General features: G+C 33.0%; 1 protein-coding gene across 2 annotated transcripts; it reads left to right on the plus strand.

The window, feature by feature from the left end:
• Positions 1-526: 526 nt before the first annotated feature.
• Positions 527-16,389, plus strand: LOC145279981 (DNA-directed RNA polymerase III subunit RPC9-like). Of its 2 annotated transcripts, none has more exons than XM_080131575.1 (2): positions 527-686; positions 15,683-16,389. In XM_080131575.1, the coding sequence occupies exon 2, from the start codon at positions 15,762-15,764 to the stop codon at positions 16,338-16,340; it is 579 nt and encodes a 192-aa protein (XP_079987701.1). In that variant the 5' UTR covers positions 527-686; positions 15,683-15,761; the 3' UTR covers positions 16,341-16,389. The 2 variants fall into 2 exon arrangements, with proteins under 2 accessions (XP_079987701.1, XP_079987702.1); XM_080131576.1 differs by lacking the exon at positions 527-686 and adding an exon at positions 10,709-10,735.
• Positions 16,390-16,699: the final 310 nt, after the last annotated feature.

Raw genomic sequence — 16,699 nt, forward strand, 5'->3', positions numbered from 1 at the left:
GAACTTTGTTCCATAACGGATACATACAATTTAAACTTTTTTCGATATTTTCATTTTTTAATGTCTTCACTAAACTGTACAATTACCCACTTTTGTATTGGGCTGTATAAATACTCCATGGGACTAACCATGTTTGGAACACATGGTGAAAGAGAGGGACTTTTTTAATATTCTGTACTTTCACCTAATAATTTAATAAAAAAAAAAAGATGCCGTAAAAATTGAATTTGACTTGAAACTCCTATTAAAAAAGATAAAAACAAAAAACTGTCCGTATTCTCCATATTCCAACAAAAAATTATTGTGAAACAAACTGAAACATTTCCATCTGTTAATTCGTTTTAAATTCATTCAACTTTTGTTTTTACATAAACTCGAGGCAAATAGCCGTCACTACCAATTCATGGTTCTGATGTATACTTTAGATACAAGACCACATTAAACTTTTCATAATTTAATAACCTTTAATGTGAAATTTAAAAAGGAAAAAAATGATTTATGGTGATGGCATATTTAATCTTTCAAACTATAAAAAAAAAAAAAAAAAAATTCTTAAAAATACGAAAGTCTGGTTGAGCAAAAAAAAAAAAAAAAATACGGTATTGTGACTAAAATTTAAAATGCTAGCTTTAAATCTATGATTTCCTTTTCTTGTTGACAATGTATCGTTGAAAGAAACGAAACAGGTACGTTTATAACTTTTCTATTTTGACATACAAAAATTATTAACATTTTAATTTCTCCTATTTTAAGATATACTTAAAATGTATAAATTACATGATATTCGATTATTTACCGTAACAGTAAAGAAAAAAAAATGTGTTGCGCTGTTGCGGTAATCGCACGTGGGAGAATATAAACACTGTTTTTATATTTTTGAATCGTGTTTGTATTTATTAAGACTGAGAAAATCGATAAAATGCAAAATTCATAGGATTCTGCGTATTTACGGAGAAATCCGAGTCAGTTCCGGAAATGGCCGAAGCAAAAATTTTAATAACTTTACGGTGTTTGTGCACTTTTGCCACCGGATATTTTTTTAATAGTTTTTTTTTTTTTCAGGCTAAATTCAAACTTAAAAAAAAATTAAATTGTTAGGTGAAAGTACAGAATAGTTGCAAAACAATTCTGCAAAAATACCAGAACAATTCTGTTCGTATTATTTAATTTTTTTTAAATTATAAAAAGTTCTATTTCTATATGTTTACAATGTAAATAAAAATGTTCACTGTTTCCAGGTATACAAACCGAAACCGGTGACTCGATATTTGTGTCCCTTTCTCTTTTGGTTTGGGTTGTTTTGGGTTCGAGGTTAATCGCGACCTAAACTCCAATCCTGCCAAGAAATAGTTTCATGATATGAAGAAATTACTTTTCAAAAAGTGACGGTGAAATCACTCCACCCTCGAAAATTCGGGTTTGTATTACTGTACGTACACATAGATTCGAAAAAGTTGTCAAAAAACAAATATATAACAAATAAATGTTATCAAAGGCAAGATAAGTTACTTTTCTACCTAACTGGATATGTTTTCAGTGTTTATATTTAATTTAACATGTTTATTCAACTCGAAAAACATACCGTGTTTATCGATATATTGGAAAATTCAAAAGGGCGCCCGACTCTCTCTTTAACACGATAAGTTTGGGAAAAGATGCTATAAATATAAAACTAGACAAAATACTGTTAGAAACTCGCTCAATATATATTACCGTGACATAGGTTGACATATATTCGGTGGGTAATCTCCAAAAATACCGTTAGGGCTTACAACATGGTCGCCAGAAGAGTCACGTGATCCGGTTGATCCAAAACATGAATCGTCGTATTACGAAACCGGAAAACGCAAATTTAAAGCAAACTTTGACAAACAAGCATAATAATTAAGTACAAAAACAGTCTTTCAATATCATGATAATAAATAATTTATTTAGAACGGTCATTTAATTTTTTGTTGAGAAACAATCACAGTTTGTTTGTTTTTTAAAACAGTGCGTAGACATTTTGTAAACATTGTTTTTAAAAAATAAAAAATAATACTTCTATTATGTTTTAAACGACTGTAATAGTTTATTTTGGAAGTATATTTCATAAAGAAAATTGACAACCCACTTTAAAAACAGAAATTACGAGTTTTATATATTTTATTCGCAGTTTTTTGTTGGGGGTGTCAAAAATTCCGCCTAAAATTCTGATACACCTTGTCGACCACTTGTTTGTTCTGAATAAAATACTTTTTATAAACACTGTTTTAACTAAAAACAACCTAAGATTGTTTCTCAAAGTTTGCCTATTTTTCTAACAACATTATATCAACAAAAAATTAAATACAAACAAATTGTGATTGTTTGTCAAAGTTTGCCTTCAAGGCTGCGTTTTCCATTTGCACGATTCATGTTTTGGATCAACCGGATCACGTGACTCTTCTGGCGGCCATGTTGTAAGCCCTAACGGTATTTTTGGAGATTACCATTCGGTGTTTTTTAATAGTATTTTGTCTAGTTTCTTATTTATAACACCTTTTCCCGAACTTACTGTGTGAAAGAGAGAGTTGGGCGCCATTTTGAATTTTCCAATACATCGGTAAACAATGTATGTTTTTCGAGCTAAATAAACATGTTACATTGAATAAAAACACGAAAAATATATCCAGTTTGGTAGAAAAGTAACTATGCACCGCCAAAACTGGGGGGGGGGGGGCAGGTAAGTACTTTTTGACAGCCCGTCTTTTTAAAAATCTACCAAAAATCAGGTAATTATCCAATCAATACGAGATTTTCAGCGATTATTAAGAGAAGAATGAACTTTATAACTGTATTATTTTTCATAAACGATATCTATATATATAAAAATGTAAAGTTGGTTCGTTCTAAAGAAATAAAACCATGTTTATACGTTACCAATTTATTTGAAATTTTCAGACAACCCATTTTTAGAGTCGAGGTATGTTTTTATGTTATTAAAATAAATTTACCTAATTAAAATTAAAATATTAAATAAAATAAATATATTTATCGTTTCTGCGAATCTGTTCTGTTGATAAAACTGAACTTCCGGTTCGATTCATTTCACAGCCACGAATTGACGAAAGGTTTCATTTTCTGTTACCTCGATAAGTAAAAAAAACAAAAACAAAAAAAAACATATTTCATTTGTTTATCTTCCAAATTTTTTAATTTACACATCTTTTCTTTATTATATAAGACCAAAAAAAAAAAAAAAAAGTTTGTTGCTTGCTTTTGAGTTTTTTTTTTTTTTTCTATATAAGATTACTCATGCAGAGAGTGATCCGTGCTGAAATAATGTTATTATTTAAAAAGTCATTCTTAACATGGGGAGGTAAGGATGTTTTGTACCTATTCTGTACTTTAACCTTACAATTGAATAGATAAAAAAAACAAAACATATCGTAAAACGTTATTTAAACGTGGAAATATGATTTAAAAAATAGCGCGGCTCTCTGCATTAGCACCATTTTTATTTATTGTTGTTGTTTCACGAATTTTCGGCCAACTATTCCTCTGGCCTTCATGAAAAGAAGTCCTTTTATAAATGTTCAGTAACTTTTTCCTTTTCTTATTCTTAAAGAGTAAAACTTTTCTTATTCATGAAAGGAGTTAAGCCTACGTAAATAAATAAATGTTTGTACACGTGACAAATTATCAATAAATGGTTTAGTTACTTTTTTAAAAAAATGTTTGTAAAAGTGCGAAAGGCGACGTTGTTGTACAAACATTACTCCCATGCTTAATTTCTATACTTATAGGTTTTTGGAATTTTTTTTCACTGGATTATTATTGCTTGGACACTAATTAAACAGATTATTAAAAAAAAAAAAATGTAAAAAAGAAATCATTATTTCGACATTTGAAAGTGGTGCTCACTTTTTAGTTACAACGTTCTGATAAATCAGTCACCCATTTTGTAAGCAATAAAAACGCGGTATATCAAAACCATAGAAAGTAAAAATAATGAGTCTCTACCGCATTTGTAAGTCAGAAATATATTTGTTTCTCAAAGAAAAAAAATAGAGAAAACAGGACTTTTTTTTATTGTTTTCATGAAAATAAAGTTTCGAGATTTTTAATTATTTTTTTTTTTTTACTTATTTAGTCAGTTTGTGTTTTTTTTTTTTTTAAATTGTTTTTGTGAAAGGTGAGTTTTTTTCAAAACTTTTGTTTTGTTTCTTTTTAATTTTTTTAAAGTATTATAAATTTCACTAACATGCTGGAGAAATGTTTAATAATTTGGTATTTTTTTAGATTAGGTCCACCTCCACAATTTTCCTTTCAATGACGACATTTATAGGTTTCCGAGTATGCTGAACACGCAAATTGCATTGAAATTTTGCGGAAATAAATAGTTGTATTATGCATTGTATTCTTCGGCGGCCATCTTTTTACGTGCACACGCGCCATAAACAAATACACACACGTAAAAAAGATGGCCGCCAAAGATTACAATGCATAATACAACTTTTTATATCTTGATAACTACTTATTTCTGCAAAATTTCGATGCGATTTTCATATTCAGCATAGTCGAAAACCATTTCAAGTCGTCATTTAAAAGAAAATTGAGGAGGTGGACCTAATCTAAAAATTTACCAATAATTTTTAATCCCGTACGCCTCCCGATACATTGCTTCGTCAACATGCGATCATTTTATATCTCCCGAAGACACTTCCGTATTTAGAAAAAAAAAAAATAAATCAAAAGTGACCGATTTACCAGAACGTGGTAACTAAAAAGTGAGTATCCCTTTCAAATGTTGAAATGATTTTTTTTTTTTTTCAATTTTTTTTCATAATCTGGTTAGTGTTCAATCAATAATAATCCAGTGAAAAAATTTCAAAAAACCTATCAGTATAGAAACTCCACCACGTAAGTAAATAAATAAAAAATGTTACGTGCGCATGCGTTAGCCTTGACTAGGGGGGTACTAAGGGAACGACCATTAAATAATTCTGCGGGTCGCCATGGAACTCAACGCCCAAGGAGTATCAAAATAGTTTTCATGATCTGAAGAAATTTTTTTTTCCGAAAAGTGGGTGATCACTTTTCCATCTAAATTTAACTTAAAATGAGCACCCACTTTCTGGCCAACTGAGGAAGGGGCATTTATTTTCGTGTTTATTGGCTTAAAGGTTTTTTTGACAAGGCAGTTTGGTACGCGAATGCATATTTAACAGTTTTCGTTTATGCTCACGCATAGCATAAACAAAGGCTACGTCTGTGAAATGGAAAATAGTCCCAGAGTTCAGGGGTTAATACCATGCAAAAGAAATCAAACAAAAAGACTTTTTAGCCAAGAAACACACAGAAAGAAAAAAAAAATAGCATCCATTTTTTTTCTATCGAATTTATTTGCTGTTTTTATTGAAAACTATTTTCCCCCGGATTTTTGATATAATTTTCCATTAAGGGCTGTGCGTCTCACGTTCGTAAATAACAAAATTTCTTTTGTAGATTTTTGTGTGCTAAAAACGAATCTGCAAACCGTTTCCATCACAAAAAAATAGTTTTTATGATATGAAGAAATTACTTTTTCGAAAAAGTGGCGATCACTTTTCCATGTAAATTTAACTTAAAATGAGCACCCACTTTCTAGCCACCTGAGAGAGGGGGGATTTTTTCCCATGTTTATTGGCTAAACAGCTTTCGTTTATGCTTACGCATAGCGTAAACGAAGGCTACGGCTGTTAAATGGAAAATAGTCCCAGAGTTCAGGGGTTATTACCATGCAAAAGAAATCAAACAAAAAACTTTTTAGCCAAGAAACAGAAAAATGCCCCTCTCTCAGGTGGCCAGAAAGTGGGTGCTCATTCTAAGTTAAATTTGCATTGAAAAGGTATCACCCACTTTTCGAAAAAGTAATTTCATGAATGTCATGAAAACTTTTTTTTTGCTACGTAAACGGTTTGCAGATTCGTTTTTAGCACACCGAAATCTACAATAAAATATTTCGTTATATATGAACGTGAAACGGGCCTTAAAGTAAAATAATACCGGATTTTTTTGAGCAGATTTGCCGTTTAGTTGTACAAATATCCTCAAACCAGGTAATCACTAAAAGGGATTTGTAAAAGTCATCACCTGTATCGAGCAAAAGTTTAAAACCACCGATTATATGCCAGCCTACATCATGGTAACATATATTGAGTGAGTTCCTAACAGTATTTTTAGTTTAAACTCATTTTCCCAAAATTTCCCCAAACTTAACATGTTCGATACAGTCTGCCGCCATTTGTATTTTTCAGATATACCGATAAACATTGAATGTTTTTGAACCGATTATACATTACATAAAAACACTAAAATCTTATCCAGTTAGGTAGAACACTTACTTTTCTTGCCTTTGATAACATTTATTTGTTATATATTTATTTTTTGACAACTTCTTTGTATCTGTGTTTAGTAATATAAACCCTTTTCATTTAATGTAACGTTTAGTCGGCTCGAAAAACAGTGTTTATTGGTGTATTTGAAAGCTACAAATGGTGGTGGACACTGTTGATTACTTTAAGTTAGAGAAAGTGAGTTAAAACTAAAAAAACTATAAAAAATACTGTCAGAAACCTATCCATTATGCCAGCCTATGTCATGGTAACATATGTTCGGTGAGTTTCAGACACTGTTTTGTATAGTTTTTAGTTTTCAACTTACTTTCCCAAACTTAACGTATTCAACAGAATTCGCGACCATTTCTGTTTTTTGAGCCAATTAAACATTTTACATTACATAAAAACACTAAACAATTATCCAATTAGGTAGAAACGTAAATTACCTTACCTTTGCTTTCATTTATTTTTGGACGACTTTTTCGAATCTGTGTATAGTAACCCCCCTCCCCCCACCATCAACCAAATATTAATTACTAAATCACATTTTTTAAAACAACAACAAAAAAAAAAAAGCATTTAGCGTTTCAACATTTTTGCTACGTTCGGCTTCATCCACTGATTGTTGGTCAAGTCCAAAACATGAATGATTGACAGAAACTCTCGAGGATCCAGATCAAATTCTGCAAGAGCACCATTTTTTTCAGTTTCGCCTTCTTTTTCACTTTTTGCAGTGGATTGCTGTACTAATATAAGAAACATGCATTTTCTCTTTTATTAAATTTTTCCATTACACCAAATTGAGCCACTGCGACGCGTGGCAGGGTACAGCTAGTTTCTATATATATATTTTTTTTGCTTACAACCCCCCCCCCCCCTGTTTTAAAGGGGTTCCAAATATGCTTAAAATAATCATCTGAATCTGAGCAAAACATATTGTGTTGTTGTAAGGGACAGGATTATAGATTAAAAAAAAAAAAAATTGTTTGCATACCTTATTTTGACGTCTGAATATCAGAACTTCGATTTTGTTTAATTATCCCACTTTTGAGTTTTGAAGTGTGAAATTCGGTGAATATGTTAAGTAAAATAATTTATTTAAGTTAAGCAAAAAAAAAAAAAAAAATTTTTTTAATATTTATACGAAAAAAGCCATTTTAAAATCTTTGATAAATAAATTAACAATTTTTTTTTAGCGAACCGAATAATGCATAACCATTATTAAACAGGGCATGCTTTGAAGAATCTATACAAATAAAAAAAATTCGATAAATATTGTGCCCTTTGTGTTAAAAATAGCATCATTTTTTTCGATCCTGTTTGAAAACGTTTGCCGCCTTTCGACTACGGTGAAGCAAACGCGCTGAAATAATTTTTTTTTTATTCTGCTTTAAATCCCCCCCCCCCCCCCCCCCCCCGATCCATTTTGGGGAGCCTGTACACGTTAAAAACCAAACTCATACAAATGGTCACTCGTCCGGTACTGGCCAGCCTCAGCGTTAATAATACATTGAAATTTTCGTCACTGAAAAATAAGTTTTTTTTTGGCCTGTTTGGTTTTCCATAGTTTGCTTTTTATTAAGTACAAACGTAAATATTGTCTAGATCGAGGCGAAGTAACTGGTTGCCTATATGAATAAGTGGAATTATTTGAAATCCAGGTACTTATATTATAATATTTTTGCATATTCTCATAGAAAATCACCCTAAATCTTAGTTAGACAACAAATAAATGAATTAATTATTTCAAAAACCTTTTTTTTTAAATATTTAAGTACGTTTTTTGTGCAAGACAAAAAATGTCAATTGTTAACTTTTGGGAAAATTTAACATCTAAAATTTAATTAAAAATAGTAGAAAAAGTTTTACATTATTCTGTTTTCTATATGATAAAATTCAGGGTTTTATCTTTCTGGAAAAAAAAAAGTTACTTAGAAATAATGGATTTTAATAAATGTAATTTCGTTTTAAAAAACAACAACAACTTGATTTTTCGGCCATTTTTGGCGGTGTCTAAAAGTAACTTATCTTGCTTTTGATAACATTTATTTGTTATATATTTGTTTTTTGACAACTTTTTCGAATCTGTGTACAGTAATACAAACCCGAAAATTCTTTTAAAATTACCACTGTTATAGCTTATTGGGGACGCTGAAAACGAAAATAACGTTTAAAATTACGGCAAACGAGTAGCTTCCGAGATATGAAGAAAGGTTAGTTTTAAAGAAAGTGAGGGATCACTTTTATATTATAACTAGCGAGGGGTACCCGGCGATGCCCGGGTGTCTTGAGGTAAATCAAAACTCCGGGGGGGGGGGGGGAAGGTTAAATAATAATAAAAAAATGTTTTGGCAGGTGAGTATGAGAATCGAACCCGTACCCTTGAGTTGGAAATTAATGTGTGAAAAAAAAAAAATGTGCGATGTTACCATTGAGCCACCGCGACATACAGCGTAGACATGTTTGAATTTATTTATCTAACTATAACTATAAAAACAGGCGTGCGTGATAAAAGTTAACTTTGCTGCTTCCATTTGACCTAATTAGGTCAAATAGAAGTCACGCAGTGTAAGCGTCTGTTCCCGGCGCATTGCCACGAACACGTCTGTTTGAGTTTGGTTTCATTTTATTTATATTAAAAAGCCCAATCAACACGCGAGAAGCCAAAATAACAATAATTTTGTAAAAAATCGACGTAAATAAATCTATACGCTACACGCTTTCCTAATTCCTAGATATTATGATATAGGACCTATATACACAGTTTTAAGTGATAGTTACGACCCCGGGAGCGCATGCGAAAGAAGCCTTTTGAAGACATACACAAAATGATCACACACATTTTGCCTTTTATATATATAGATTTAACGTAAAATGAGTCCCACTTTGTGGCCACCATTTTTTTTTTTTTGGGGGGGGGCTTTTTTCTACTCTCGGAAATACTTTAAAATTCCAGGAAACAAGTAGTTTCCAAGATATGAAGAAATGCACCCAATTTCTAGCTACCTTTTTTTAGAGGGGCGTCCGGTTTGTTTTTCGTTCTTTTTTAGAGTGGAGTGTATAGTTTTTAACAGGCGCTTCTGCAGTTTAATTAACCGTTTTTCCGTAAGTAACACACCAACATTAACCGAGCAGAAGAACGGCTTCCATAAGTAACGCACCGATATTAATTGTCACAACACCCCCCCCGCCCCTCCACCATCTTCCACCAAATGTAAACAGAATTTCGTGAAATATAAAACTGTTATTTTTGCCCGATTAATGTAGGCACATTACTTACGTTGAAACGCTTGAACTTCAGAAGCACCTGTGTAAGAAATTCTGCAGAAATAAGCAGGCTCCTTATTGGTCAGTTTGTCTGCCCACGATTTTGTTTGAACCATTCAGATTGCTTGTTATTTACTAATTGCCGAGGATGTGCTTGTCGCCAAATTTATCCTGTAGCAGAAACAAATAGACCTCTTTTCTTGTGCGTCAGTGCCTCCCTGACTGTGCGATATGCCACATATTGACCAATCAGAGCCATAGCGCAGGGATCTTCCTTACCCCCTTAAGGAACTATAACTGCTTCCATCCCGGACAGGAAAAACTCTACCCTTTTCCAGCGAGACGTCTAAGAGAGCAGACCTGTTTCCTCACACTCTCTCTCTGCCTACACCGGTATCTACAATTCCCACTTGGGATTAACTACCGGGCAAAGGCAGACGAGTTCTATCCTAGCTATATCTAAATGGCATCATGTCCTTGCTTCAATAAACCTTTTCCTTGCAAGTTTTACGAAGTCGTTTGTTCGTTTATTCAGTAGCTTGTGTTGAAATATTTATTTTATTAGGGAGTGCCCGAAAAGCATTAACTCAGCTCCCTAAAATCCTTTCAGATCATCAGATTCGAGACACACGGGTTGAAAAGGATGTACGAATTCTCACTCCAGGCTTGTACCCTCAAAATTACTTTGTCTCTTTTAAACGTTTTAATGTCCTAATGTGGGGCAAAATGTTATCATTTGCAAACACCAATGCCCTTATGTTGAGCAAATTATATTATCGCATGCTGTTGTGCTTTGTGAAGCAACTGACTTTCATCATTACAATATGTCTGTCAGACAAAATTAAGTCTACAATTTGACCTGTCATTTGTCCGCCATTTGGACAGTTATCTACAGTGGACTCCTCGAGGCTACCTGACTTGCACTAACCATCTTGGAAGATATCACTTGACTCTTCAACCTGTGCAGCGTTCTTCGTCGGCGGAGTTTTGTACCCAGCTTTTATCGAAGATGAACTATTACCCCTTTGGGGATAATACCACCCCATTATGGCAGATAGCTGAAGATAGCGCATCTTTTGCAACTTGGATCTTTTTGCTTTAATAAAATTTACGTTGAAGTTTAAAAGGTGAGCCTGTTATAATTCTGATTGGTTTTCTTTCATGCTGCCAGGGGCAAAACCTATGTGTGGAATTTCCTCGCACCTGTTAAAAAACTATACAAGTGTTCTATAATTGAATATCCCCCTCCAAAAAATAGACGAAAAACATAAACCGTGCCCCCACCCTCCCCAAAGGTGGCCATAAATAAAAAAAAAAATATTGGCGCTGATAGTGGAAAGGGGACAGTGATTGGTTCACGTATACAAGCGGACCCCCCCCCCCCCGAGCAATATTTTTAGATTGTTTTTTTTTTTTGTTTTTTTTCAGTGGATTATCGAATGGACACTAATCTACCAGATTATATATATATAAAAAAAAAAAATGAAAATGTTTGTAGAGTGCTCAATTTCTAATGGAATGTTCTAGTAAAGTGATCACTCATTTTAGGACCACTTGACGTTTTTAAGCCAAATATCGTGAATTTAGTCTTTTTTGAGCAGTTTGGCCTTTTTTGAATTTTGCTTGAAATTTTCCCTTTTCCGATTATTTTATATATATATTTATTTATGGTTATCTTCAAGTTTCGTCACCCAACATTTATAAAGGTTTTGCCCGGACAAATTTCTTTCAAATTTTTTTAATACGCAATCTTAAAGTTTTGTCACCACCATTCACACTATTTAAATTAACAAAACTATTTGATATACTGACGTGTGTGCAGATTTTCTAATACAATAAATCGATCCCCATATTGGAACCATTCAACGAGAACACGCACACCCCTTTTACATAAAGGATTTTCTTTTATCAATCTAAGGGCAATAATTAATGGTCAACGTGTGCTAGAGTACCAACAAAAGGCTTACCTTTAAAAAGTTGATTTTTAAGGGTATTCGGGTCTGTATTCTGTATTGATTTTACTGGCTGCCATGTTTGTTTTTGCACACACAAACAAACGTGGTGACCAATGAAAACAAAATATAATGCAGATTCGAATGCACCTAACAATCAACCTTTTAAAGATAAATCTTTAGTTGGTATTCTAGAACACATTCATTGTCCTTATATTGTAAATGTCGGGTGACGAAACTTGAAGAATGCATATTAAAAAAAAAAATATTTGAAAAAAAAAATGTAAATATACCAAAGAGTTTTCATATGAAAGGGGGGGTGCATAAATTATTCAGTGGATAACATTCAACATACAATTGTGAAATACTTAGGACTTCAATCTAGTCATGGCTAATAGAACATAAGCATGTTACTCCTGTGGATTAAATAAAGGGTTCTGTTTGAAATTCTATGCAGATTTCAGAGTTCAACAAGGTCACGGGTTACCTTGACTGAAACATTGTGAAAATGACACTCATGATGCGAACAGTAGTCCGAACAATCCAAATAATACTTGTTTAGTCTTGTCAACAAGTGAGGACACCTTAATTAGCCTATCCCCTCCCTTTAAAAGGAAGAGGTAATGCCTGGGAAGATGACTCCTGGAATCGGTTTTAAAGGTATTATATCATACTGTTTCGTACATGCCACACGTGTTTGGGGTTAACGTCTTCAAACCAACTTTATAACGGGAAGTTGAATAAACAGTTCAGTGGACGTACCTCACTTGCAAAGTGTTCTGGTTAAACAATGTATGAATTGCTTTGCATGGAAGCATAAACTTATATGAAAGACTAGTGGAGATACCCGGTGTTGCCTGGGTGTTTGGAGGTGTAAAAGAAAGAAAAAAAATGTTAGTAGTAGTCAGGCAGGCTTGAACCCGTGACGCGAAGGCGGAAAAGAAAGTGAAAGAAAACGTGACATCTTACCGCTACACTACGAGGCCATAGGAAGTGAAAAGCGTTCAAATTTAGCGATGTCAATCAAAAAGTTGACTTGCTAAGTGAATGATTTCACGCAGGTGCAGAAATGAAGGTTGGCTGAAGGCCAGTTCAGCTTTCTGCCATTTCATTTATTTGTTTCCCCACAGTGTTGGAAAACCAGCACCCCACAAAAAGGGAGTGTCCAAATGAATAGCAATTGTCTGATATGAGGGGTTTCCCCCACATTGATCAAAGCTAATTGCTTTCTGGATGTCCCTGCAGAAAAGCCGGGAAGCTGCCAGATCTCTCGATTAGTTTCACTTTTATAGGAAAAACATGTGAGAGGATGGACTAGCATAAATTTTATAGAAGTCAACCAAAATAAATTTTGTTCGCAAATCATAGATATTATAATCTAGGGAGTATATAAAAAGTTTTAAAACATAGTACCCCCCTCCCCCGAGAACCCTCACAAAAAAGAAAAAAAGCTTTTGCTGGACATATAGAAGCGCACGTGCCTATTTTGCCTTTTTATATATATATATATACATATATATATATATACATATATATATATATATATATATATATATATAGCCTTTAAGACTTTACACGACCGGTCGCCACAGTCCATTGAAAATTTCTTGGGGTGACTAAAAGTCATAAATCACTCGCCCACCAGTCGATAAAATTTCTTTAAATAAAGAAACGGGAAAAACTCATTTATTTTACGACCCTCAAATATGCGGTGACTTAGAATGTCTCATCATTTGTGAATTCTTTCATCTCTAGTTGTGAGACAGTTGGAATATCGTTTTGAAAAAAGTGGTCACGCTAAAGGTCAACAAGAGATCAAATTCACACATTCGGCGTGTAGTCAAAATGTCGCCTTCATTTAGCTCTCTGATTTTGAAATTCATTTGGAAAAAATTCTTTGACGCTACAACTACATACAATTCATGCTTACAAAAGTAAAGATGAACATTTGAAAGAGGAAAAAAACGCATTGTTCCATCAAGCACGCACCAAAAATTAAATTATACAAGTAATCATATTTTTCTCAATTATATAAATTCAGATATTTGCATGCTCTTTTTTGCGCAACTTTCAAAAAATCATAGATACCCAATATAAAAATAATCTAAATTTTAGAATGTTGTTCCGAGGTGAATTCTTTGTTTTAATAGAAACAAAAGAGACCAATTTCTGTTCTATATCAAAGTTTTTTTTTCCATAAATTACAAAGAAAAATTGACCGTTTAAATTTTAAAAAGATATTAAACCATGCCGATTTTCTAAGAAATCTAGTTCATTTCAGCTAAATGGTATTTTTTTTTTTTTGAATATCGGAGATTTCAGGCCACGGAGATTCTCGTACCAGGAGATTTCAGTCCACAATTGTGAATACCTGGAGATTTCGTAACACTTTTTTATCAACATCCACGGTTTAGGCTAGATATTTAAATTTTTGTATGAAATTTAAGACATAATTTGACTATTGGAATAATAGTTTGTTGATATTTTTATTAAGAATAAAATAAAAATATAATTGAATTGTAAAATTATTTACTATTATTGACTGAAACAAAGACATAAAGTCGGACGAGTAAAAATATTTTGGGGGCGAGTAAATTTTCCCTCACACTTGACCGGCGGTCGAGTGACTTTTTTTTCAAATCTCAAACGCTGTATATATATATATAAAGGTAAGATTTATTTCTCTCCCACAGTGAGAAATATCAGACACGAGTCGGAAAATTGGTTTGAAAAGTTAGTGCTCTCAAAAGGGGTCACTCTGACTCTGCAAAAGATGTCTGGTCAACCTCATAAAGCAATCCCCAGGTAGAGGCACCTCAAGCAATTAACAATAAACTAACCACTTCTCAAAGAAGGCAATGTTTGGGTAGATGAACCTCCTAGAACTGCATAGGACCAGCATCATACCAAAATCAACAGGGAAAGGTCATTACAAGAATGGTCTAGACTCTGGTGATTTTAGTGCTTGGGGAAAAATCTCTGATGAAGGTTACATAAAAGAAAATATTTTGTCAGCATATAACTACTGCAATTCCAACAAAATTACAATTTTTTTTATCCTTCTATTTATTTGTGTGCTTGTTTTGTAAAAAAATTATGCCAATTTTCTTTTCTTGTTTCCCAAATTATCTATAACTTTTATTATTAAAGTCATTTGGAAAAAACAACAAAAAAAAAAACGATTGTCTTGTTTACAAACAATACTAATACTTCAAGTTAACTGCTGCTGCTAATTTATATGATGATGAACAGATACACCTAAAAGAAACATTTTGCCACTGTAAATTATACATGTTTAAGTAGAAAAAAGTAAATTTTATTGCATTTGGTAACAATTATTTGTTTATTTTGTTGTTCCCAATGTTTGTTCTGTTAACTATTGATTCTACACGATTAAAAATGTTGTTTTTTTTTATATTGGCTTCCTGAGATGCAATGCACCTGACATTGATATTTTTTGTTTTTCTACTTCTTTTTGTAAAACTTATGTTCTGCAAAACAACAATTTCTCCTTTTCCTTCTTTTCCCCCTTTTCCTTTTTTCCCCCTTTTCTCTCGTTTCCCCCTTTTCCTTCTTTTCCCCCTTTTCTCTCGTTTCCCCCTTTTCTCTCTTCCCCCTTTTCCTTCTTTTCTCTTTCCCCTCTTTTCTCCCTTTTCCTTCTTTTCCTTTTTTCCCTCTTTTCCCCCTTTTCCCTCATTTACTTTTCCTCCCCCTTTCCCTCTTTTTCCTTCTTTTCCCCCTTTTCTCTCGTTTCCCTCTTCCCCCTTTTCCCTCTCCCCTCTTTTCCCTCACCCCTCTTTTCTCCCTTTTCCTTCTTTTCCCCCTTTTCCTCCCCCTTTTCTTTCTTTTCCCCTTTTCTCTTTTCCCCTTTTCCTTCTTTTCCCCCTTTTCCTTTTTTCCCCCCTTTTCCCTCATTTACTTTTCCTCCCCCCTTTCCCTCTTTTCCCTTCCCCCTTTTCTCTCTTTTCCTTCTTCCCTTGATCTTCTGCTTGATCCGGATTCAGCATCATCATGTTTTCCACAGTGACATATTTTTATGGGTATTTTTTTATTTACCTTTTGCTATGTATTATCGTCATCTTATTATAAAACTTACCAATTTCTTTTTGATTTTAATTACAGACTTGCCGCCTTCTCCAATCTTGGTTGTTTCTTCCAGAAAAGAAGCTGGCATTCTTTCTTCCTCTTTTCCCGCATCAAAATGGAACTGATTTGCGAAAGTTCAGCTCTAATCAGTAATTATGAAGTCTACAACCTCCTCCTTGACGTCCAGGCGGGCCGCAATGGCCAAAGTAAACCGACTAAAAATCAAACACACTTAGCGACTGTCACTTATGAAACGATAAAATACCTAGAAAAGACGACGTGCAAATACCAAAATGCGGAAGCAATCCAGAATTTTCTTAGTCATCTATCACCATTTAATCTGACCAAAGCCGAAAAACTGCAACTGTTGAACCAGAGGCCGACAACGGCTGTTGAGATTCAGCTTCTCATAGAAGAAAGCGAAGAACGTCTAACAGAGAATCAAGTTTATCAACTTTTAGAAGTTGTTGCGAAATATTTGCCTGATGGCTCGCCAGACGTGTCGGTCGAAAGCGACGAGAAGGCTGCTGTTTATGGGGAGGAAGAATATGAGGAAGAGGAAGAGGAGGAGGTAGAGGAGGAAGAAATGGAAGAAGGAAACGAAGAATTTGAGAACAGTAATCCATCATTAGAGACTGAAGACAATTCATTGGTCGTAGAAATGTCGTCACCAGCAAAAGAAGATTCTTCTTGAAGTGTATATTTTTGTAATAAATATTTATTTAGTGCTTTTTTGTACAACATATTTTATTTATTTAATGTATTTTATTTATTTAGTATAAAATTTACTTATTTATTTTGTATAGAATATTTTATTTAGTGTAGAATATTTTATTTATTTAGTGTAGAATATTTTATTTATTTAGTGTAGAATATTTTATTTATTTAGTGTAGAATATTTTATTTATTTAGTGTAGAATATTTTATTTATTTAGTGTAGAATATTTTATTTATTTAGTGTAGAATATTTTATTTATTTAGTGTAGAATATTTTATTTATTTAGTGTAGAATATTTTATTTATTTAGTGTAGAATATTTTATTTATTTAGTGT

The sequence above is a fragment of the Euprymna scolopes genome, chromosome 7, assembly GCF_053919585.1.
Source record: "Euprymna scolopes isolate OS-2025 chromosome 7, ASM5391958v1, whole genome shotgun sequence".
Classification (NCBI taxonomy): Eukaryota; Metazoa; Mollusca; class Cephalopoda; order Sepiida; family Sepiolidae; genus Euprymna; species Euprymna scolopes.